Below are 24,411 nucleotides of genomic sequence, written 5' to 3' on the forward strand. Positions count from 1 at the left end.
GTTCCCTGGGTCTCATGAGGCGTCTGTGCAAACTTTTGTGATTGTAAATGCGACGGTGCGGATACACTTTTCGTTTCACTTTTTCCCCCATTATGTAGATAGGGGCAAAATTGATTCGTAAATTGGAACGCGCGGGGTTAAAATTTCACCTCACAACATAGCATATGACGATCTCGGGGTCCAGACGTGTGAGTGTGCAAAATGTTGTCGCTGTAGCTGCGACGGTGCAGATGCCAATCCCGGACATATACACATACATACACACATTCAGCTTTATATATTAGATATGTATATGTAATTATACATACATACACACAGGTTAATGTAAGACATAAACAAATTATACAGACCCACACACACATATACATATATAAAATCTGTACACAAAGTATATAATTTTTTTTTTCTTACTGTTCTTGAGGCTGTGATTGTTTGATCACTTGTACGATACAATAATACAATATTGCAATATGTATGAAATTTTACACTTTCCTATGAATTCCGGACACAGGCAGGACTTTATGGAAATACAAACATGGCAGTAATGTGGGGCATTCAGTAAGCTCCTGCCTGCCATGGTAAACACCCACTCACACAGCGGCACCTGCTATGTATGGATTCATCTCCTCAGCCGGCTCCATATATTGCTTTCTGACAGAACATTCATACTTTGTCACAAAAGAGTACAGCTATATAAGAAATGCTGCTTAAACCGTGGTGCAGTAATAAATATTCACACTTTTCTGCAGCCAAAAATCTGCTCCATTATTGTGAATGCGCTGAGAACAATTCAGTGGGTCTTTTTTGTTTGTTTCAGCTCTAATATAGACAAAATGTTTTTTTTATCTTTGCCTCAATTCCAAAATTATCACTGCTTTGCCCAATTCTAACCGTTGAGCAGACTCTATTGCATGCACTCTCCATTTTGCCCTTTTTTTTTTTAACCATGGGTGCACTTTAGGAATTACGGTAAATGATTAACAAACCTGTAATTTTCTAATATTTTTATTGTTTCAGCTCGCAGGACATCTCCAGATATTTGCAAAATCAGACTGTGGCCAGCAGTAATGCTTTAGGCCACAAACTTCACAAACTAATATATGGAAGCTCCTGTTTCTGAATGTAAACCTGTGGCATGTGATACATCCGGGATGTATAGTTTATAGGCATCAGATCAGGTACTGTACATGTAGAACCATTCACGGGCAGTCTGCGATCACAGGACGGGATGTTGTTGTTCGGCTGGGAATAGAGTACACGTAACACCCAAACTATTTTGTTTTCTCGAGCACAGAACGCACCTCCTCCGGTTTGTAGCCCCAGGGGCCCATGTTGCCCTGTAATTAAATTATATAAATTACTATATGTAAACAGTTACACAATCAGATTCACACATTACATAAGATTGGGTAATACGAATGATTTATCATTTTCCATTATTCTTGTTTTCTCACTTTTAACCAAATGATTACCTGGGTATTTTCTATTTTAGAGGGGATTGTGCTATCAGAATTTATAGGATAGGTCATCAATACCTGACTGATGGGGGTCCAACATCCGCCCCCCCCACGATCAGCTGTTACAAGCACTGCCGGATGGAAACACATCGCTCACAAACGCCATTAAATGTGTAGTTTCTACTTGGTAATGCAGAATAGCTCCTTTTAAAAAGAATAGGCTCTGATCTGCAGTACTATGCAGCCAATGCTACACGTTGCACAGCCATATTCATTGAGAACTAGAAACAGCTGACCAGTTAGGGTGTCACACCACCACCAATTTGATATTATATTCTGATAAAACAACCCCTTTAAGCTCTTATATACATGACCATATAGAAGCTGTATTTTCTATTCTGCATTACAGCTGCAAGTCCTGGCATTGCCATGGTGTCGTAACTGTAATACTATTGTATGAACTGAGGATTTCGATTGCGTTAGGGCAATGACAACTATAGACGGGTTCTTGGTGCAAAGACGTTTATAATATACAACCAACAATATTTACACAGAACAGAAACACAGTAGAACATAAACACAGTAAATACCTGCCAGGTTCGGAGCAAAGGGGAATTCCCGGGGCCACGCACCGGACTCCCCCAGGGAGACCACCAAGAGCGAACCCCTATACAGGGACTGTCTGGCGATCACCCCAGAAGGCCTAAATGTGCAGCAGCCGGGACACAAAAGGGCAACAGGTATAGTCCAAAAAATGTCCGTACGTGATGTGAGTCCTAGGGTGGATATGCAACGGAAGGAACCGGGCAGAAGTGCCGACCAGAGACGGCAGACGGAGTCCAGGCACAGCTTGATGAGACCAGGTGAAGTCCAGAGCCGGTGTCGGGTGTTTCAGCAGGATCCAAATAGCAATCAGGAACCAAGAGCAGCAGGGCAGGAGTAGACAGGAAGCAGTATACTCTGGCAACTAGACTAAGCTTAGGGGCGGGCTTTTAAACAGATGAACAGGAAGTAGGGCAACAGAACAGAAAACTCCATGTTAACAAAGGGCAAGATCCTTCAGAAGAAAACTGGAAATCCCGGAACTCTGACAGTACTCCCTCCCCCAGAAACTGCCTCAGGACGAACCAGGGCCAGGCTTGTCCGGGTACCTCCGATGAAACTGAGCAACCTTCTGGGGCGCTCGGATGTTACCCACAGGTTCCCAGGAATCATCCTCGGGGGAGTACCCCTGCCAACGAACCAGATACTGAAGCCGATGGAGCCGGGAGTCAATAATGTCCTCAACCACATACTGCTCCTGGCCATCAACTATCACCGGTGGAGGAGGAGGCATGATATGACCCTGAAACGAATTAGGGGAAAACCGGTTTCAGCAGGGAAACGTGAATGACCGGGTGTACCTTCAAATTCCGTGGTAGCTTCAGCCGACAGGCCACAGAGCTCACTATCCCGGTGATCTTGAACGGACCAATTAATTTCTGCCCCAGGTTCTGCGAAGGAACACCCAGTTTTAGATTCTTGGTGGATAACCACACCGAGTCCCCTACCGTATACATGGGTGCCTGTTTCCGGTGAGTGTCTGCCGACTTCTTGTAACGCTCCTGAGCCGAAGCCAAAGAGTTCTTCAAAACCTCCAGATTTTGCTGTAGCTCCGTCAATCTGTCCTCCACTGCGGGCACCGAAACTGCTACCGGTGACCTAGGCAAGATACTCGGCTGATAACCCAAGTTAGCGAAAAAGGGCGTTACCTTAGTGGAGCTGCTCTGAGTATTGTTATACGAGAACTCCGCCAAAGGAAGCAGCTTCAACCAATCGTCCTGAAGATGGCTGACATAACATCGCAGGTACTGCTCCACGGTTTGATTAGTCCGTTCTGTTTGCCCATTCGTCTGGGGATGGTATGCAGAAGACAAACAGACATCAATATGGAGTGCCGAACAAAACCCTTTCCAGAACCTAGAAGTGAACTGCACGCCCCGGTCAGAGATGATCTCATCCGGTACCCCATGCAACCGAAATATATTCTGGATAACCAAATCCACTGTCTCTGCAACTGAGGGAAGACCGGTACATGGAATAAAGTGAGCAGCCTTTGTCAACCGATCCACTATCACCAAAATGGTATTGTAACCGCCCGAGATGGGCAACTCCACAATAAAATCCATTGAGATGGATCCCCAAGGGCGAGATGGCACGGGTAATGGTTGAAGGAGTCCCGTAGGAGCCACACGAGGGACCTTGCACCGGGCACAAACCACACATGAGTGAACATAGTCTTTCACATCCTTTAAACAGGTAGGCCACCAGAAAAAAACGACTCAGAAATTCCTGCGTCTTCTGTACCCCCTATGACCTGCCAACACGGAGTCATGGACCAACTTGAGAACCTGAAGTCTTACAGCCTCCGGGACATAAATACGTCGCTCTCTCAACCACACACCATTCCGAAGGACAAGAGTCACATCATTCGGGTGGGCAGCAAGAAATACGTCACCATCATAGCCCAGCTTGATGTCCTTCCACAAGTCCTGGTCCCGGATGACTCCAACAAAATTGGCATCTGATAAAACGGTCTGAGACGGGGTTCCAGGCACGGAGTCCATGGCGTGGATTCGGGATAAGGCATCGGCTTTCCCATTACGTGACCCTGGACGGTATGTGACGATAAAATTGAACTGGTTAAGGAACAGGCTCCAACGGGCTTGCCGTGGAGACAGGCACCTGGCAGATTTAAGGAATTCCAGGTTACGATGGTCTGTGAGAACTACTACTTGTTGCTCTGCTCCCTGTAAGTGGTGTCTCCATTCCTTAAAAGCAGAAATAATCGCCAACAATTCCTTGTCCGCAATGTCATAGTTCTTTTCTGCAGGGGACAACCGGCGAGAAAAGAAGGCACACGGGTGCAAGAGACACTTGTCCCCAGTCCTCTGTGAAAGGATAGCCCCTAATGCATAATCGGAAGCATCGACTTCCACAATAAAAGGGAGTGCAGGATTCGGGTGTATCAGTATTGGCGCTGAGGTAAAACAAACCTTGAGACGATTGAAAGCTTCCTGGGCCTGGGCGGACCACACGAACTTCTGCCCCTTTTTGGTTAACAGGGTGATAGGACGGACGATCTCTGAAAAGTTGCGGATAAAGCGTCTGTAAAAATTAGCAAAACCGACAAAGCGTTGTACCTCCTTGATGTTTCCCGGTTCCGGCCAGTCTAGAATTGCCCGGATCTTGCCAGACTCCATGTTGAGTCCCTGAGGAGAGATGACATATCCTAAAAATTCTATCTTTGAGCAATGGAATTCGCACTTCTCCAGTTTAATATACAGGTGGTTATCCCTCAGACGGGTAAGTACGGTCTTGACGTGCTCCTGGTGTTCCTGTAGGGAATCAGAAAAGATCAAGATATTATCCAGGTAAATCACCATGAACTGGTCCATTATATCCCTAAAAATATCGTTGACTAGGTGTTGGAAAGCCGCAGGAGCGTTACAGAGTCCGAAGGGCATCACTAGATACTCATAATGTCCATACCGACATCTGAACGCTGTTTTCCACTCGTCCCCGGGACGTATGCGGAGTAGATTATATGCCCCACGGAGATCCAATTTAGTAAATATTTTGGCCTGTTGTACTCTCTCCAATAGTTCGGGAATCAACGGCAACGGATACCGGTTCCGGATGGTTATTTTATTTAGTTCCCGGTAGTCGATACAAGGTCTCAGAGTCCCCTCTTTCTTCTTCACGAAAAAGATGGGTGCCCCCGCTGGTGAGGTAGAAGGTCGAATAAATCCCTTGGCTAGGTTTTCATCGATATAATCTTTTAGTGCTTGTAGCTCTGGTGCTGCCAACGGGTAGACATGACCAAACGGGATCTCTGCCCCTGGGAGTAATTCTATGGGACAATCATACGGTCTATGCGGGGGAAGCTGATCTGCTTTTTTTTTGTCGCATATATCTGAGAATTCATTCTAAACCGGGGGTAGAACAGGTACCTGTACAGTGCCCTCCACGTTCTGTTACCGGAACTGGTACAGTTGGACTAATGATCGGACCACTCTGGGGTGGGAAGGATATTTCTTTAGTCTCCCAATTGATGACTGGATTTGTAGACCGCAGCCAAGGAATTCCTAAAATGATCGGAAAATGGGGAGAAGAAAGCAACATGAAAACAAGGGTCTCCTGCTGACCTGGTTTCATCACACATTCAAGGGGTACTGTCTCCCGATCAACTGGTCCAGAAACTAATGGAGAACCGTCTACCGTCTCCATGGTAACCGGTGAGGATCTTTGTTGAGTCTGGCTACCGTGTTTCCTGGCAAAAGAAGAGTCCATGAAATTTCCCCCTGCCCCAGAGTCTATCATAGCAGATGTAGGAATTAACTGTCCCTCCCACCGAATCTGAATGGGAAGCGAGCAATGGGTGTATTTCCCTTCCGGGTGCTTAGGTGAAGTTGACATCACTGTCGAGGGAACTACCGCATCCAGGTGTATACTGGTTTCAGAGACGTCGGACTCTGCGTCAGTGTTGTCACACTCTGCCACTGCTGCTAGTACCTTATTCGGGCGATTGGGACGTTTTGGGCAATCAGAAAATGGTCCGATTGACCACAATAGAAACACAAACGCTCACGGAGCCGATGTTCACGACGTTCGTTGGTCTCTCGCCTTTGCAGAGAGTCCACTTGCATAGGAACATCCTCGGCCTCCCGTGGAGTCTTGTGAGCGGGTTCCCTAGAAGGGAAAGCAAAGTCGGTTACCCGGTTTACAGCTGCCCATTTTTCCTGTCTACGTTCTGTCAAGCGGGTATCGATACGCACACAGTGATGGAGAAACTTCAAAATCCCATGGAGATTCAGCACGAGCTAACTCGTCCTTGATGGTACCGGACAGACCCTTTCTGAAAACTGACAATAGCGCATTGTTTCCCCAGTCGGTGTCTACCACTAACCTCTTGAACTCGGTGGCGTATTCGATGACAGACCGCTTTCCCTGACATAAGGAAAGCAGAGCCGATTCAGCAGTAGCATGGCGATTAGGATCATCAAACATTTGTGCCATGGCTATTAAAAAATCATCCAGGTTATTTAAACGGATATCACGATTCTCAATCATAGGATTAGCCCAAGCCAGTGCTCGTGAGGTTAACAACATGATTATGCATAATACCTTTGACCGGTCAGACCGGTAATAATCAGCATGTACATCAAAAAACAGTATACACTGATTAACAAACCCCCGGAACTGACTTCGATCACCACTGAAACGAAATGGGGGTAACCTAGGCATACCGGCAGCGGATACGGACGTAGTGGGGGCGGCTTCCTGAGCCTCCACTCTGGTTTGCAAATCCTGAATAGCCGGACCAAGTACCTGGTGATCATGGCCCAGCTGTACCTCCACATCTCTAAGTTTTGTTTGCACCGCCTCCATCTCCTGCTGCAAGGAGTTAATCATGGAGAAAAGTTGATCTACTCGTGTCTCAGTCATTGCCCCAGGAAATCCTCTTAGTGGCCAGAGTATAATGTAATACTATTGTATGAACTGAGGATTTCGATTGCGTTAGGGCAATGACAACTAGAGACGGGTTCTTGGTGCAAAGACGTTTATAATATGCAACCAACAATATTTACACAGAACAGAAACACAGTAGAACATAAACACAGTAAATACCTGCCGGGTTCGGAGCAAAGGGGAATTCCCGGGGCCGCGCATCGGACTCCCCCAGGGAGACCACCAAGAGCGAACCCCTATACAGGGACTGTCTGGCGATCACCCCAGAAGGCCTAAATGTGCAGCAGCCGGGACACAAAAGGGCAACAGGTATAGTCCAAAAATGTCCGTATGTGATGTGAGTCCTAGGGTGGATATGTAACGGAAGGAACCGGGCAGAAGTGCCGACCAGAGACAGCAGATGGAGTCCGGGCACAGCTTGATGAGACCAGGTGAAGTCCAGAGCCGGTGTCGGGTGTTTCAGCAGGATCCAAATAGCAATCAGGAACCAAGAGCAGCAGGGCAGGAGTAGACAGGAAGCAGTATACTCTGGCAACTAGACTAAGCTTAGGGGCGGGCTTTTAAACAGATGAACAGGAAGTAGGGCAACAGAACAGAAAACTCCATGTTAACAAAGGGCAAGATCCTTCAGAAGAAAACTGGAAATCCCGGAACTCTGACAGTAACCCAAACTAAAGGGTACTTTACACGCTGCAACATCACTAGCGATTGCTAGTGATGTTGAGCGCGATAGCACCCGCCCCCGTCGTTCGTGCGACATTTGGTGCTCTCTGCCGTAGCGAACATTATCGCTACGGCAGTGTTACACGCACATACCTTGTCAGCGACGTCGCTGTGACCGCCGAACAATCCCTCCTTCAAGGGGGAGGTGCGTTCGGCGTCATAGCGGAGGGGCGGAGATGAGCTGGACGTAACATCCCGCCCACATCCTTCCTTCCGCATTGCCGGTGGAGGCAGGTAAGGAGATGTTCGTCGTTCCTGCGGTGTCACACATAGCGATGTGTGCTGCTACAGGAACGACGAACATCGCACCTGTGGCAGCAGCAGCGATATTAAGGAAAGGAGCGACGTGTCAACGATCACCGGTTTTTAATAACGATTTTGCAATCGTTGTTCCTTGGTGTCACACGCTGCAATGTCGCTACCGGCGCCGGATGTGCGTCACTAACGACGTGACCCCGACGATATATCGGTAGCGATGTCGCAGCGTGTAAAGCACCCTTAAGTCCTCCTTCACACATCCATCTCTCCGGTACGTGTTTGGTCCGTTTCCTCACGTGCCGGAGACACGGGCACACGTAGACCCATTAAAATCAACGGGTTTGCGCACACGTGCGTGTTTTGCCATGGATCGTGTGTCCGTGTGGAGCATACGTGTGCCCCACACATAGACATGTCTGTCTCTCTCCAGCATCACGGGTGTCACACGGACCACATGGATGTGATCCGTGTGACACGCACCGGAGAAAACATACGTGTCTGTGAATTAAAAGGAATTTCTATACTCACCTTCTCCAGCGCTCCTGTCTCTGCCGCTGCTGTCACTTGTTTCCGATCCCCATTCATTATGCTCATTGCATATTCACTCCACTGCGGGCCACAAACAGCAGCAGCAGCGGGGAGTCGGCAGGACCGGAGACCGTAGATCAGCACCATGGACAGCAACGCCAGGGACAGGTAAGCAGAAAGTTCCTCTTTTCTGTGTGTTATCACAGATAACACACGGAGAACACACGTGTGCCATAAACACGGCACAAAAAGGGCAATACTCACCTTTGACACATCAGTGAAAACCGTGCGTGATTTTCACGGACATGTGAAAGAGGCCTAAAAGCATCATACATGTTTATCATGCTGTTAATTCAGGTCATTGGACTCGCTGTCAGCCCAGAACCTGAATTTGTAAATCAGATTGTTAGGGCTCACCTGGTGAAGTGGATTCACAAAGCCATAGGTCAGGGGAAACAGACTGAGGGTAATGACCCTGCGGGTTGGGTTCGCTGGATGGCGCGTGGCAGCAAAAAGATCTGTTAAATGGGCTATGCTGGAAGCCAGGCAAACAAATGGACCAGAAAACCACAGAAGCCACAAGGCCAGGAGAGTAGATGCAGGTAGTATGAGCCTTGAATTTGCAAAGATGATTGCAACGTAATGTTAACAATCTGTAAAAATCTGTCCATAATGCTTACAGCAAATGATGGGTTAAACATCAGGTAGAAATTGGTGGATTATTCAGCTGATTTGTGGAACAGTAGATGCAGGTAGCATAGCAGAAACCACAGGAATTTGCAAAGATGATTGCAATGTAATGCAATTTAAATCTTTAAAAAGCCATTCATAATGCTTACAGCAAATGATGGGATAAACATCCGGTAGAAATTAGTGGATTAATCAGTTGATTTGTGGATTAATAAAAGCAGGTAGGGTAGTAGAAACCACAGGAATTTGCAAAGATGATTGCAAGGTAATGTAATTTAAATCTTTAAAAAGCCATTCATAATGCTTACAGCAAATGATGGGTTAAACATCAGGTTGTAATTAGTGGATTAATCCGCTGATCTGTGGTGCAGTAGATACATCTGCTATCGTGTAAATTGGCTCAAACTCAGTTGATTTTATTTTTTTTTTTGTTCACACTGATTTGACAAATACAATTTATTTTTTGAGCCATGGTCCAAATATTTTTTGCTTTTTTCCCCCTATTTTTTCCATCATATCATTTTATAAATATGTTGGTGTAGTCTGGTGATAATAAAAAAAAAGTATTTTTCTACAACAGAATTACAAGTTTAACAGTATTGTTAATGGTTGCATTTGGATCTTCAGGGGTGAGGTTTCCACTGTGGGAGATGGGATACAATGCAAATGACATGTCTTGCTTCACTTATTGGTGACATCACTTTTCCATAATTACCTTATAAATGACTTTACCCTCTTGCAGGATATAAAGTCTCTCGGGCAGGGCCGCATACTTGGCGCTACACAGATTCTGCATGGTATCTAACACCACAGGGCAAGATGGCAGCTCCTCCAGCAGGCGTTTAGCTGCAGCCAGCCGGTCCTGGATGGTCTTATGCTTCTTTATTGATACATTGTTCTTTAAAGCCCAGCCATCTATAAGTGGAATAAAATGAAGAAGTTCATTTATGCAGTTGTACTGAAGCCAATACACTGCTGGATTTGCGATCAAACTAGTCCATGCATCAGTGTGATGATTGCAATTAAAGAGGTTGTCCCCTACTTTTATATTGATGGCCTATCCTTAAGGGTGCTTTACACGCTGCGACATCGCTAACGATATATCGTCGGGGTCACATCGTTAGTGACGCACATCCAGCGCCATTAGCGACATCGCAGCGTGTGACACCAAGGAGAGACGATCAACGATCGCAAAAGCGTCAAAAATCGTTGATCGTTGACACGTCGCTCCTTTTCATAATGTCGTTGCTGCTGCAGGTACGATGTTGTTCATCGTTCCTGCGGCAGCACACATCGCTGTGTGTGACACCCCGGGAATGACGAACATCTCCTTACCTGCGTCCACTGGCAATGAGGAAGGAAGGAGGTGGGCGGCATGTTCCAGCCGCTCATCTTTGCCCCACCTCTGCTATTTGGCGGCTGCTTAGTGATGCCGCAGTGACGTCGTTATGACACCGAACGCACCTCCCCCTTGAAGGAGGGATTGTTCGGCAGTCACAGCGACGTCAGTGAGAAGGTATGTGCGTGTGACGCTGCCGTAGCGATAATGTTTGCTACGTCAGTGATCACCAAATGTCGCACGAACGACGGGGGCAGGTGCTATCGCGCACGACATCGCTAGTTATCGCTAGCAATGTTGTAGCGTGTAAAGCACCCTTTAGGATAGCTCATCAATGTCTGATCAGCTGAGGTCCCCCCACCAATCAGCTGACATAGATCCCGGCAGCAGGCGGCCAGAAATGCTCAGTTCCGGAGCTGCTCTGTCATCTGATACACACCGCGGCAGGGGACTGAACATCCGCCTAATATTAATTTGAAAGGGAGGTGGATGTGCAGTACCTGGCTGCAACTGATACCAGAAGACGGGGCAGCCCTGGAACTGAGCATTTCCATCCGCTTGCTGCTGGCACCAAGAACAGCTGACCTGCAGGAGTGCAGGGCGTCATACCACGGCCGATCAGACATTGATGACTTAAGGCCCTGTCACACACAGAGATAAATCTGTGGCAGATCTGAGGTTGTAGTGAAATTGTGGACAATCAGTGCCAGGTTTGTGGCTGTGTACAAATGGAACAATATGTTCATGATTTCACTGCAACCACAGATCTGCCAAAGATTTATCTCTGTGTGTGACAGGGCCTTTATCCTAAGGATGGGCCATCAGTGTAAAAGTAGTGGATACATTCTTTAAGTGGCAGCTCTGTTAGTTCCCATAAAGCTACTCCATGGACAGATGTAAGGTCTATTTGGTTGTCAATCATAGTGTGTCGCCCGTGGACCAGGGGTACTCAGATCCGGGCCACGGGGTCACTCCTGTGGGTATCACGGTGGCGTGACCCGGTCTGTGATCCCAGGCTCCACAGTAAAAAGGGGATTGGGTAAGGGAGATTGTCCGTGACGCCACCCACGGTTGTGGTGATTGTGTGGACACCACTGCTGCTCTTTATGGGGATCCCGGGAGCGGTGACAGGGAGCAGCTGAGTTGGTGATTCTCCCCTCCGTGGGTAGGGGGTTGGTTGTCCCGGGGCCCGGTGATGGGGTAAGCAGGGAGCAGGGCGCAGTGCTGCGGTGCGGTGCCCGAGGGCACGGGCGTACTCACAAGTATTTCACACAGAGTCACTGGTAAACTAGGAATTGCCGGTGTCCGCAGCCTTCGGTACGGGGGGGTGTTAGTGTCCCACACACGGTGCAGCAGCTCCTGCAGCCAGGTGCCTTTCTCTCCACTCTCTTCCTCTTTCTCCTCAGCCAGGAACGGGGAATCCACTCCCCTACAGTGATCCGGGTCACCCTAGGTACCGACGGGCCACTACCCTGCTCCGGCTACCTCTGGCCCCTTCCTCACTACAGCCTGTCCCGGCCCTTTCGGAGCACACTTCACTATCAGCCTGGGAGCTACAACTCCAGACTCCTCTTCTGTCTGTCTCTCCAAACACTCTGCTCCAGCCCCTCCCCTCTGCTCTGCTTTTCTCTTACCCTGGGGGATGTGGTTTGTCCTGCTGCACCGGTGTGGGATCAGATTACCAAGGAGGATTAACTCTTTCTGTGACAACCTGGCTTTGCCAGGGCGTCACACACCCCCTTGGTAAAACACGGCCCTTCCTCGGGCCGTCTGGGCACCAACATTTATTAAAACTGGAAAAAGGGAAAATAAACACATTACAATCATACATCTTCCCACATCGGGAGGTACGTTTTCTAAAACTTTAAACTGTTCTGCCACCCCACACCTGCGGAGCAGATGGCCTCCTCCTGAACTTGAGGGCGTTCAACAGGGGTGACAGTCCATAAAACAGTCAACTTTTTAACTTGTGGGTAGCCGTCCATGCTCCACTACCACTGCCGCTGCCGCCACTCCCAGTACGGGGCACGGGTTCCGTGCTCTGCCTCCTGCTCAGAAGCCAGGCCCACTTGGATGCCCTCGGCGCCGGCTACAACCGGCCTCGCTAACTGCCGAGGGCTCCATCTCTCACTGGCCTGCTCCTCCTCCCTGCAGGTGCACTCCGGCTGCTCCACAGCCGTGACGGGGTACCTGGGAGCGGCTGGCGCCACATCTGGGGCAGACTTCCAATCGGGTGCCACCTCCGTTGCGGCCGGGCGGACTGCCGGAGCCGACGTCATCACCGTGGCGGCTGGGCGGACTGCCGGAGCCGGGTAAGATGTCATCGGGGTTGCGGCTACTGCTTGTCCAGGAACGGAATTAGGCAAAGTCCTGGCGTCCCTGCCTTTACAGTCCTGGTCACATAAACTGCGGTTCCTTCCTCCTGCTCCCCCTTGGTACTCGGGAGCAGTCCTTCTAGCAACTTTTAAAGTTTTCCTTTCGCATCCGGTCCTCCGGAGCTTCACTTCCGCCCGCGTTCTCAGGGGGCGGAGCCTCTCTTTCGCGCCCACTGCTTGGGGAAGAAGGCGCTGGGCGGGAGATTTTCGCGCCCAAAATGGCGGCAAAGATGGCGACTTTCAAAATTTTTGCAGCGGAGCACCGCTGACAGTCCAGAACAAGGCGCACTTCCTGCAGGTAACTGGATGGGTTTGCTCCTGTTCGTGACGCCAAATGTGTCGCCCGTGGATCAGGGGTACTCAGATCCGGGCCACGGGGTCACTCCTGTGGGTATCACGGTGGCGTGACCCGGTCTGTGATCCCAGGCTCCACAGTAAAAAGGGGATTGGGTAAGGGAGATTGTCCGTGACGCCACCCACGGTTGTGGTGATTGTGTGGACACCACTGCTGCTCTTTATGGGGATCCCGGGAGCGGTGACAGGGAGCAGCTGAGTTGGTGATTCTCCCCTCCGTGGGTAGGGGGTTGGTTGTCCCGGGGCCCGGTGATGGGGTAAGCAGGGAGCAGGGCGCAGTGCTGCGGTGCGGTGCCAGAGGGCACGGGCGTACTCACAAGTATTTCACACAGAGTCACTGGTAAACTAGGAATTGCCGGTGTCCGCAGCCTTCGGTACGGGGGGGGTGTTAGTGTCCCACACACGGTGCAGCAGCTCCTGTTCTTTCCCTGCAGCCAGGTGCCTTTCTCTCCACTCTCTTCCTCTTTCTCCTCAGCCAGGAACGGGGAATCCACTCCCCTACAGTGATCCGGGTCACCCTAGGTACCGACGAGCCACTATCCTGCTCCGGCTACCTCTGGCCCCTTCCTCACTACAGCCTGTCCCGGCCCTTTCGGAGCACGCTTCACTATCAGCCTGGGAGCTACAACTCCAGACTCCTCTTCTGTCTGTCTCTCCAAACACTCTGCTCCAGCCCCTCCCCTCTGCTCTGCTTTTCTCTTACCTTGGGGTATGTGGTTTGTCCTGCTGCACCGGTGTGGGATCAGATTACCAAGGAGGATTAACTCTTTCTGTGACAACCTGGCTTTGCCAGGGCGTCACAATAGTAAGGGCTTGTGCACACGACCGATTATCTCGGACAAGTGCTATCTGTGGTGAAAAAAATCAGATACAGTGGGACCTTGGATTAAGAGTAACTTGGTTTGAGAGCGTTTTGCAAGACAAGCAAAGCTTTTTACAAATTTGTAACTTGGTTTAAGAGCATTGATTTGCAATAAGAGCAAATCCTCACCGTGTACACTTCCGGTTCCTTCCTATCACCACGCTTTGGAGATAACTTTCTATACATATTTATTGTATACAATATACCATTGTACAGTATACACTATATAGCATGTCTATCAGTTTGCATTTGTGGATACAGTATTGTACTTTCTTTCTGCTAATCACTATAGCACATTACTTATACTGTAATCTGCCTGTGCAGTATTCCTACCCCACATTTGCCTTAGTTCTGCCCTTACTTTGGGGGAAATAGATTGGGGGGGGTGTTTTTTGTGTACTGTACTAGAATAAAGATTGTCCTATTTATACATCATTTTTTTCTCTCTATAGCAACTCCCGCACACCAATGATTTTATTGTAAGCTAACGAGCAGTTTAATTTGTTTTATATGCTTTTACTGTACAGTATTGTGTATTACTGTACTGTAATAATTTTATATGAATACAGGACATTATTTTATATTACTGTAATAAGTTTGTATAAATACAGTAAATATTTCTAGGTTGTGGAACGAATTGTCTGCGTTTTAATTATTTCCTATGGGAAAATTTGCTTTGATATAAGAGTAACTTGGTTTAAGAGCACAGTCCCGGAGCGAATTAAGCTCATAATCCAAGGTTCCACTGTATATACAATTTTGATCTGAGTTTCGGATCAAAATCAGCAATGCAAGTCTATGGGTCCGTTAACAAAGCCATTGGCCTGCACTCGGATGACATCCAAGTGCAGTCTGATTTTCACGGACTCACATAATGGAGAAAGTAGAGAAACTTTTTTTTGCTGTCAACGTCCGAGAAAATCAGATCCCACTCTAATCAAACTATCAGAATAATCAGACCATTTTTCTCAAATGGAGAGAGAACGGTTTTGTGACCCTAAACTAAGTTCACACAGTGCAAATTTCATCCTGGGGATTTTCATCAACATTTACACCCTAATTAGCTAATTATTATCTTGCGGGGGGTTTTTTGCTTTTTTTTTATTACATGCGCTTTATTAAACTTATCAGCTGCGTTTTTGTTGCATTTGTAGATCACGTCTTAAATAAATTACTTTGCATTGGAAATTTGAGGTGTTTTGCACCTTATTGTACATTTTTTTTTGAGGGGTTGGGGGGGGGTTTGTCTGTTTGTTTTGGGTTTTTTTCTCATTTACTTCTTATTATTTTAATTTCAGGCTTTTCTTGAAGTCTATTTTATGTGTGTTTGCTGATATAATATATATTTTTCCTGTTCACCATTGTGAGTGTGGTATGGGTTTTCCAAATGTTTTCAGCTGATTAATCATTTAGGGTACGCTCACATGAACATATGAAAAAACGGTCCCATTCTCATTCAGGACAGTAGGATAATTTTTTCTAACTTTTCATCCATGTGCTCCCAATGTGCTGTCAGTGTGCCCCCAATGTGCTGTCAGTGTGCCTCCAATGTGCTCCCAGTGTGCTCCCAATGCGCTGTCAGTGTGCCCCCAGTGTGCCGTCAGTGTGCCCCCAGTGTGTTGTCAATGTGCTCCCTGTGTGCCCCCAGTGTGCCGTCAGTGTGCCCCCAGTGTGCTGTCAATGTGCTCCCAGTGTGCCCCCAGTGTGCCGTCAGTGTGCCCCCAGTGTGCCCCCAGTGTGCCCCCAGTGTGCCCCCAGTGTGCCGTCAGTGTGCTGTCAATGTGCAATCTGTTTTTTTCTCATCAGCTATTAGTCATTTACAGTCATTTACACAACCATTTACAGTGTTCTGTGCTACATGATAGTAATATAGACACAAGAACATTGAACCAAGGCACATCTCGCATCAAAAATCAACGCCACTCCATATGGCACATAATATTAAGAAGAAGAAAAAATGGAGCTTACAAGGCTATTGTTGCAAAAATATCCAAATTTTTATTATACAAAATTCATATTATATTAAAATCGTTACGATCAGTATAGAAAAGGTACATCTACGGTGCTTACATAGAGAAAAAGGTGAATTACCACACATAAATGGGAGAGCAAAGGTGATAACACCCCAAATAAGCATGAAGGGACAAAGGGTCATAAGTGAATATAGATGGCTGGCTAGTGACTATGGCGTCTCTGTCTTGATAATAACCATAATTCTATGTAGCCCAATCAGCATAGATCTATAAGGCAGGACAGAGATTTGCCAAATATCAAGCTAAACATGACAAAAAGTCACAGAATGACCAACAAGTATGGCGCCTTCACCCTGGCTGGACACATAAAGTAGTGTAGCCAAATCGGCATATGTCCGTTTTATGCCGGATAGGGATCGCCGGAAAAAAGCCAGTCACATGAAAAAGACCCTAAGAACCCATAACTTACACATGGTTAAGAAGAGGGGCAAGCACCAGAGCGTCCCAGGACAGTGCCACGAGCCTTCCTACGCGCGTTTCGCACGGATTACATCTGCTGGCTTCATCCCTGATGCTCTGGTGCTTGCCCCTCTTCTTAACCATGTGTAAGTTATGGGTTCTTAGGGTCTTTTTCATGTGACTGGCTTTTTTCCGGCGATCCCTATCCGGCATAAAACGGACATATGCCGATTTGGCTACACTACTTTATGTGTCCAGCCAGGGTGAAGGCGCCATACTTGTTGGTCATTCTGTGACTTTTTGTCATGTTTAGCTTGATATTTGGCAAATCTCTGTCCTGCCTTATAGATCTATGCTGATTGGGCTACATAGAATTATGGTTATTATCAAGACAGAGACGCCATAGTCACTAGCCAGCCATCTATATTCACTTATGACCCTTTGTCCCTTCATGCTTATTTGGGGTGTTATCACCTTTGCTCTCCCATTTATGTGTGGTAATTCACCTTTTTCTCTATGTAAGCACCGTAGATGTACCTTTTCTATACTGATCGTAACGATTTTAATATAATATGAATTTTGTATAATAAAAATTTGGATATTTTTGCAACAATAGCCTTGTAAGCTCCATTTTTTCTTCTTCTTAATATGATAGTAATATATCCATAAAAATGAACGTCACTAGGATGGTCCGTGTCAGGGCCGGCTCCAGGTTTTTGTGGGCCCTGGGCGAAAGAGTCTCAGTGGGCCCCATCCACACATAGACATGCACAGATACATACACATACAGGCATACGTACGCATACTTATTTAAAGAGAAATTCACAAAAACACATAAATCTAGACACAGTCATATACACTGACATACATAGATACACATCATACATACACACACACACACACACACACACACACACACACATTATTTTTATATATTTATCCTGTATATATATTTCTAATATTGGGAAGCCAGCAACAGCCTCACTCACCTCCCGGCTTGTCTAACAGACATGGCCGAACATAGAGCACACTAACACTGCTGTATATACATCACAAGAGAGGCTGGGGACAAACACATTACTGGGGGAATATATATTACTGAGGAAAGGGGTATACAGCAATGGGGGGCATACAGCTCTAGAAGAGGGCAGTGACTGAGGTGGGGGGGGACAAACAGCTGTGAGGTGGGGGGTGACATGCAGCTCTGGGGGTATACAGCTCTGGGGTGGGGAGGGGACATACAGCTCTGAGGGGGTATAAAGCACCTGGGTGGAGGGGACATACAACTCTGGGGGTATAGTAGTTTGCAGCCCCCATATTGTGTTATGAAGCCCCCATTGTCCTCCATATAGTATTATGTAGCCCCCATATGCACTATGCAGCACCCATATAACATTAAGCAGCCCCCATATAGCACAATGCAGACCTAGATAGCATTAGGCACCTTCATGTAGTATACAGCCCACATATAGCACAATGCAGACACATATAGCATTAGGCACCTTCATGTAGTATATAGCCCACTTATAGCACGATGCAGACACATATAGCAATAGGCACCCTCATGTAGTATACAGCCCACATATAGCACAATGCAGAGCCAGATAGCATTAGGCACCCTCATGTAGTATACAGCCCCTAAATACCACAGTGCAGAGCCAGATAGCATTAGTCACCCTCATGTAGTATATAGCCCCTATATACCACAGTGCAGAGCCAGATAGCATTAAGCACCCTCATGTAGTACATTGCAGAGTCAGATAGCATTAGGCACCCTCATGTAGTATACAGCCCCTATATACCACAGTGCAGAGCCAGATAGCATTAGGCACCCTCATATAGTACACAGCACCTATATAGCACAGTGCAGAGCCAGATAGCATTAGGTATCCTCATGTAGTACACAGACCTATATAGTACAGTGCAGACCCAGACAGCACAGTGCAGAGCCAGATAGCATTAGGCACCCTCATGTAGCATACAGCTTGTATATAGCACAGCCTGTATATAGCACAGTGCAGAGCCAGATAGCAATAGGCACCCTCATGTAGCATACAGCTTGTATATAGGCTATATACAAGCTGTATGCTACATGAGGGTGCCTATTGCTATCTGGCTCTGCACTGTGCTATATACAGGCTGTGCTATATAACATAGCACAGCCTGTATACAGCACAGTGCATAGCCAGATAGCAGTAGGCACCCTCATGTAGAATACAGTGATTAATACTCAGTGGCGTAACTAGAGTTTGATGGGCCCTGGTGCAAAATTTGGACCGGGGCCCCCCTCCACGTACACCGAGATTTAGGGTACGGAATAATGACACTGACACTTGGGGTACAGGATAATGACGCTGACACTTGGCTCTTACCCTCAGCACCCAGGTTTCCCATGATCTCAAATCCCTCTATCAGTACCCTGCTTTCCCATGTTCTGATATCCATCTGGTCATCAGCACCTAGCTATCCCATGCTCTGCTATACATCTTTCCCTCAGCACCCAGCTTTCCCATATCAGAGCATGGGAAAGCTGGGTTCTGAGAGATGTACAGCAGAGCATGGGAAAGCTGGGTGCTGAGGGAAAGAGCCTTTTTCCCTCAGGACAAAACATTTCCATCCCATACTTGTATCTTTATCCCCCCTTGTATATAGATCTCCAAATACTATAATGGCCCCCACATAGCCTTACGTATAATATAAAGGGTCCCACATAACCCTTGATATATTAGAATGCACCCCCATAGTTCTCCATGTATTACAATGCATTTCCCCAAAGTTCTCCATGTATTATAATTCACCCCATAGTTCTCCATATATTATACTGCACCACAGTCCTCCATGTTTTATAACGCACATCCATAGTCCATGTATAAGGTAGCCTCCATATTCCTCCATATATTATAATGTAGCCCCCATAGTCCTATATGTATTATAATGTAGCGCCATAAATCATCATATTGTATTATGCAGCCCCATACTCCTCCATGTATAATGCACCCCTATATTCCATGTATAAGGTGTCCTTCATTTTGTATTATGCAGCCCCATACTCCTCCATGTATAATGCACCCCTAGTCCATGTATAAGGTGTCCTTCATGTTTATTATGTAGTCCCATAGACCTCCATGTATCATGCAGACAGCACCCCGAGGCCTCCATGTGTCATGCAGCCAGCAAAATAAAAAAACAAGTACCTCTCTTCTCCTTCCGACCCCTGCGACCGCGGTAGTTACTCCCCTGCCCCCATATCTCACACACCCTGCTCCCCATACAGCCTGCACCCCCATATCACACACACTACACCCCCATATCTCACACACCCTTCTCCCCATACAGCCTGCACCCCCCAGATCACACACACTACACCCCCATATGTCACACACCCTGCTCTCCATACAGCCTGCACCCCCATATCACACACACTACACCCCCATATGTCACACACCCTGCTCCCCATACAGCCTGCACCCCCCAGATCACACACACTACACCCCCATATGTCACACACTCTGCTCTCCATACAGCCTGCACCCCCATATCACACACTACACCCCCATATCTCACACACCCTGCTCCCCATACAGCCTTCACCCCCCAGATCACACACACTACACCCCCATATGTCACACACCCTGCTCCCCATACAGCCTGCACCCCCATATCACACACACTACACCCCCATATCTCACACACCCTGCTCCCCATACAGCCTGCACCCCCCAGATCACACACACTACACCCCCATATGTCACACACCCTGCTCTCCATACAGCCTGCACCCCCATATCACACACACTACACCCCCATATGTCACACACCCTGCTCCCCATACAGCCTGCACCCCCCAGATCACACACACTACACCCCCACATCTCACACAGCCTGCACCCCCCAGATCACACACACTACACCCCCATATCTCACACACCCTGCCCACAAATCTCACCCTGTCTGTACCCCAACTTACCCCTCTCAAACACTCTGCACCCCTTCACATCCTTCTGTCACAGTCTGCACCCCTCACATGCCACTCACCCTGCAGCCCCCTTTTCCCTCATGTCCCTTCTTTTCTTATTACCAGTCATGTGTCCAAATCTCCTTCAAATCTTCTGCAAATCTCCTCTTGCTTTCTGCCCGGCATCCTGTGTCTCCTCCCACACAGTCACATGGGCGTGACATCATCGCAGGTCCTGCAGGATGGCTTATTCCGTCTTCTGTGCAGGTCAGGAGCACTCCTGCAGCTCAGAAACGGCTGGTGGCCTCTTCAGGGGCCCCTCTACTGACACTGGGCTCCCCTGACTCACAGGCCGGCCCCCTCACGGTCGCATTGTCGGCCACTACACAGCGGCACTACACATAGGGGCCCGGCAGCCGGCTCTGCAGAGCGGCTGCCGGGCCCCTATGTGTACTAGTGCCGCTGTGTAGTGGCCGGCCTGTGAGTCAGGGGAGCCCAGTGTCAGTAGAGGGGCGGCTCACTTCTCGTCGTTCCCCCGCTGATCCGGTCTCCTCGGCGCGTCGTCCATTGCTGTCGCTCGCTCTGACCTCTCAGCAGGCGCGCAGTGGTGACGTCACCGCGGTCCTCTGCAGAGCTATCAGAAGAACGCCGACAGTCACAGCGGGGGGCCGATGCAATTGAAAGCGCGATCCTCGGCGGGGGGCGGTGACAGCACGGCCACCGGCCCCCCCTGAGTAGCGGTGCGCCACTCCTGCCACCGCGAGTGGACCCCCCGGCAGCTCAGGGCCACGGCATTTGACCGGGTTTGCCGGGTGCTGGCGCCGGCCCTGGTCCGTGTGACGTCCATTTTTTTTTTCCTCGCACCCATTAACTTGTATTGGCGAGACTCGGACGTTTTCGGCAGCAAATCGCAGCATGTTGCGACTTTTCTCGCATCTAGAATCTGGATGAGAAAAAAGCTGACCAACTGCTCATCGCTGGTCAATTGCCGCAACATAAAAAAAAAAACCCAGCAAACTGGGCATACGATTTAAATAATTGACTTTAATGTAATTGAGATTTCATGTCAGAACTGGAATATGCTGCTTTTCTTGTGAAACAGAAAGGTAGAATCAGCTCACCCAGATCACATGGAGACTCCAATGAAGGACAGGTGCACGGGAAGGCCGGCCCGGCCAAGAAACTCCAGGAAAAAGAAAAAAATCCAGCACTCGTGTCCAGGAAATGTAATAAAATTTGCTTCTTTTATTTATTCAATTTTCATAGTAAAATTGGATCATATCCACAAAGTATAAAAAATCCCCATAAAGACAGGATGGGATGACAGAGGAGTACGCGTTTCGAGCTACATGCTCTTAATCTCAATCCACATTGAATGAACAACCACATGGGGATTTAAAGGGAAAAAAAGAAAAAAAAAAAAGGAGGAGGAAAAATTTGAATTTAAGACGGATATGACACCATAGAAAAAAAGTCAGAACCAAACAAAATAGCAGCAGATAAAAACAGAGCAGAATAACTAAGTACATTGTATGAATAGCAACCCCATATATACATATATAGAGAGGGGACGATCTGCAGTAAAAGTATGCAAAGTGACAAAACACATGTATCAAATATATTCTAGACGTACAAGTGCATCCTTATATATTTTATATTATAAATTTTTATCGACATTGTACATATAAGGAAAAAAAACAAAAAACAAAAAAAAACAAAAAAAACCTCATCATTTCATTTTATCAAAGCCGTGTACCAATTTCAAATGCATTAATATATATTTCTTAATTCATCTCTTAAATTCATGCCTTGAGGGGCTCTAGTCTCCATCAAGAAAATCCATTTTGCCTCCTTCTTGCGCATGATTTTTGTGATATCACCCCCTCTATGTGGTAACACAATTTTCTCAATAGCATTCACACGGCAGCTGTTTGTGCAGCCACCGTGAACAGAGATAAAGTGTTGTGAAGCACCTGAAGGGCTTCTGCTACTTCTGTTACAAGCATCATATAGGTGTTCTGAAATCGTTTTCCTAAGGCTACGGCCAGTGCTTCCAATATACTGAATATTACATGTATCGCATGTAATGAGATACACGACATGAGTTGTACTACAGTTTATAAAAGAATTGATATTATATTCTTTTTTCGTTACACTAGATACAATTTTTTTCGTGTTAGGCATATATTTGCACAAGCCGCATACCTTCTGTCCACACCTATATGAGCCCGTAACAGATAGCCAATTATACACCCCACCTCTATTACGATTTGTATGGTCACTGGGAGAGATCATAGAGGCAATAGTGTTGTTACGTTTAGAGACAAATTTTATTCCCTCCTCAAGAATATTTTTAACGGTATCATCCGTACTGAGTATAGGGAGATATTTCTTAATGATGTTGACAATAGAATAAAAATCCGTACTATATTTAGTGGAAAATACAATTGATGGCTGTTTATGTGTGAGGTCCATTTGTTTGTTCAATAGATACTGATCTCTGGTTTTAGAATCTGCACGTGCTTTAGCTTTGGAAATAATCGCATCAGAGAAACCCCGACAGAGAAACCTTTCCCTAATGATCCTACATTCTTTCACATATGCTTCCTCTGATGAGCAACACCTCCTTGCCCGTATGAACTCTCCTGTGGGAATGTTATCCACTACATGTTTTGGATGACAGCTATTAGCGTGGAGCAGGGAATTCCCTGCTGTCGGCTTTCTAAATAAACTGCAAGTTACACCCTCATTCCCAGGTTTAGATGAAAAAATAACATCCAAAAATGTAATTTGTTCTTTATGATGTTCATATGTAAACCCAAGATTGTAGGGGTTGTAATTTAGATATGTCATGAAATCTACAATCTCCTCATCCTCCCCTTTCCACACAATGATCACGTCATCAATATAACGGAGGAATATTGCAATATTATGTGAAAATGGGTTGTCCACAGAAAAAATGTTTCCCTCCTCCCACCAAGACAAATAAATATTTGCTAGGGAGGGGGAAAATTTCGCACCCATAGCACAGCCTTGAGTCTGGACATAGTAACTACCCATGAAGGTGAAAAAATTGTTTTTTAATAAAAACCAAGTCACATCCAAAATAAAATTTTGAAGATCAGATGAGTAGCCACTATGTCCAGACATATGATGTTTCAAGGCCATGAGGGCTAATTCATGGGGTATGGAAGTGTACAAGCTGGTAATGTCACAGGTTAGCCAGCTGTATCCTTTTTTCCATGAAGGATTAGAAAAAATACTCAGAATGTGTTTGGTATCTCTTACATAGCTTGGTGAGATTTGTGCCAATGATTGTAAACGTAAATCCAACCATTCTGATAGATGCTCAGTCATAGAACCAATCCCTGATATAATAGGTCTGAACTCTGGAGGAAAGCGATTTTTATGCGTTTTCGGTAAAGCGTGAAACAATGGAATAATAGATGTTGATGGATTTAAATATTCACTTTGCTTTGTCGAAATTACCCCAAGTTGCACACCCTCCTCCAGAATTCTAGATAAACATTTTTTTACCTCTTTAATGGGATTATTAGAAATTTTTTTATAAATGGAATTTTCTCTAAGCATTTTGTTTAGTTCCATTTCATAGAGTCCAATATCCAAAACTACAACAGAACCGCCTTTATCAGATCTTTTAATAACGATACTGTTGTTATCCTGTAACTGGGATAAGGCGGTCTGTTCATGTATGCTCAAATTATGATTAATATTTTTTTTACTTTTTTTCAATTTAATTAATTCAGATTCTACAACATTTTGGAAATCTTCCATACTCGTGGTTTTAGATTGAGTAGGATAGTAGTTTGGATTAGGAACTCTATTTGAAAACCGTGTATCACAATGATTTTGGGATTCTGAGCCTACATCAGAAAGGTCACATAATACAATCAAAGACATTTGTTC

At 46.7% G+C, this 24,411-nt stretch overlaps 1 protein-coding gene across 1 annotated transcript in view; it reads right to left on the bottom strand.

Annotated features, from left to right (window-relative positions):
* Window positions 1-989: 989 nt before the first annotated feature.
* DIO1 (iodothyronine deiodinase 1) overlaps window positions 990-24,411 on the bottom strand; it is a 41,021-nt gene continuing 17,599 nt past the window's right edge. The window contains exons 3-4 of the mRNA XM_075321075.1: window positions 9,883-10,082; window positions 990-1,337 (exon numbers count right to left, since the gene is read on the bottom strand). Of these exons, the coding sequence (XP_075177190.1) occupies window positions 1,272-1,337; window positions 9,883-10,082 (266 nt within the window). The 3' untranslated portion in view covers window positions 990-1,271. The remainder of the gene's footprint in view (window positions 1,338-9,882; window positions 10,083-24,411) is intronic.

Source organism: Anomaloglossus baeobatrachus, chromosome 8 (genome assembly GCF_048569485.1).
Source record: "Anomaloglossus baeobatrachus isolate aAnoBae1 chromosome 8, aAnoBae1.hap1, whole genome shotgun sequence".
Classification (NCBI taxonomy): Eukaryota; Metazoa; Chordata; class Amphibia; order Anura; family Aromobatidae; genus Anomaloglossus; species Anomaloglossus baeobatrachus.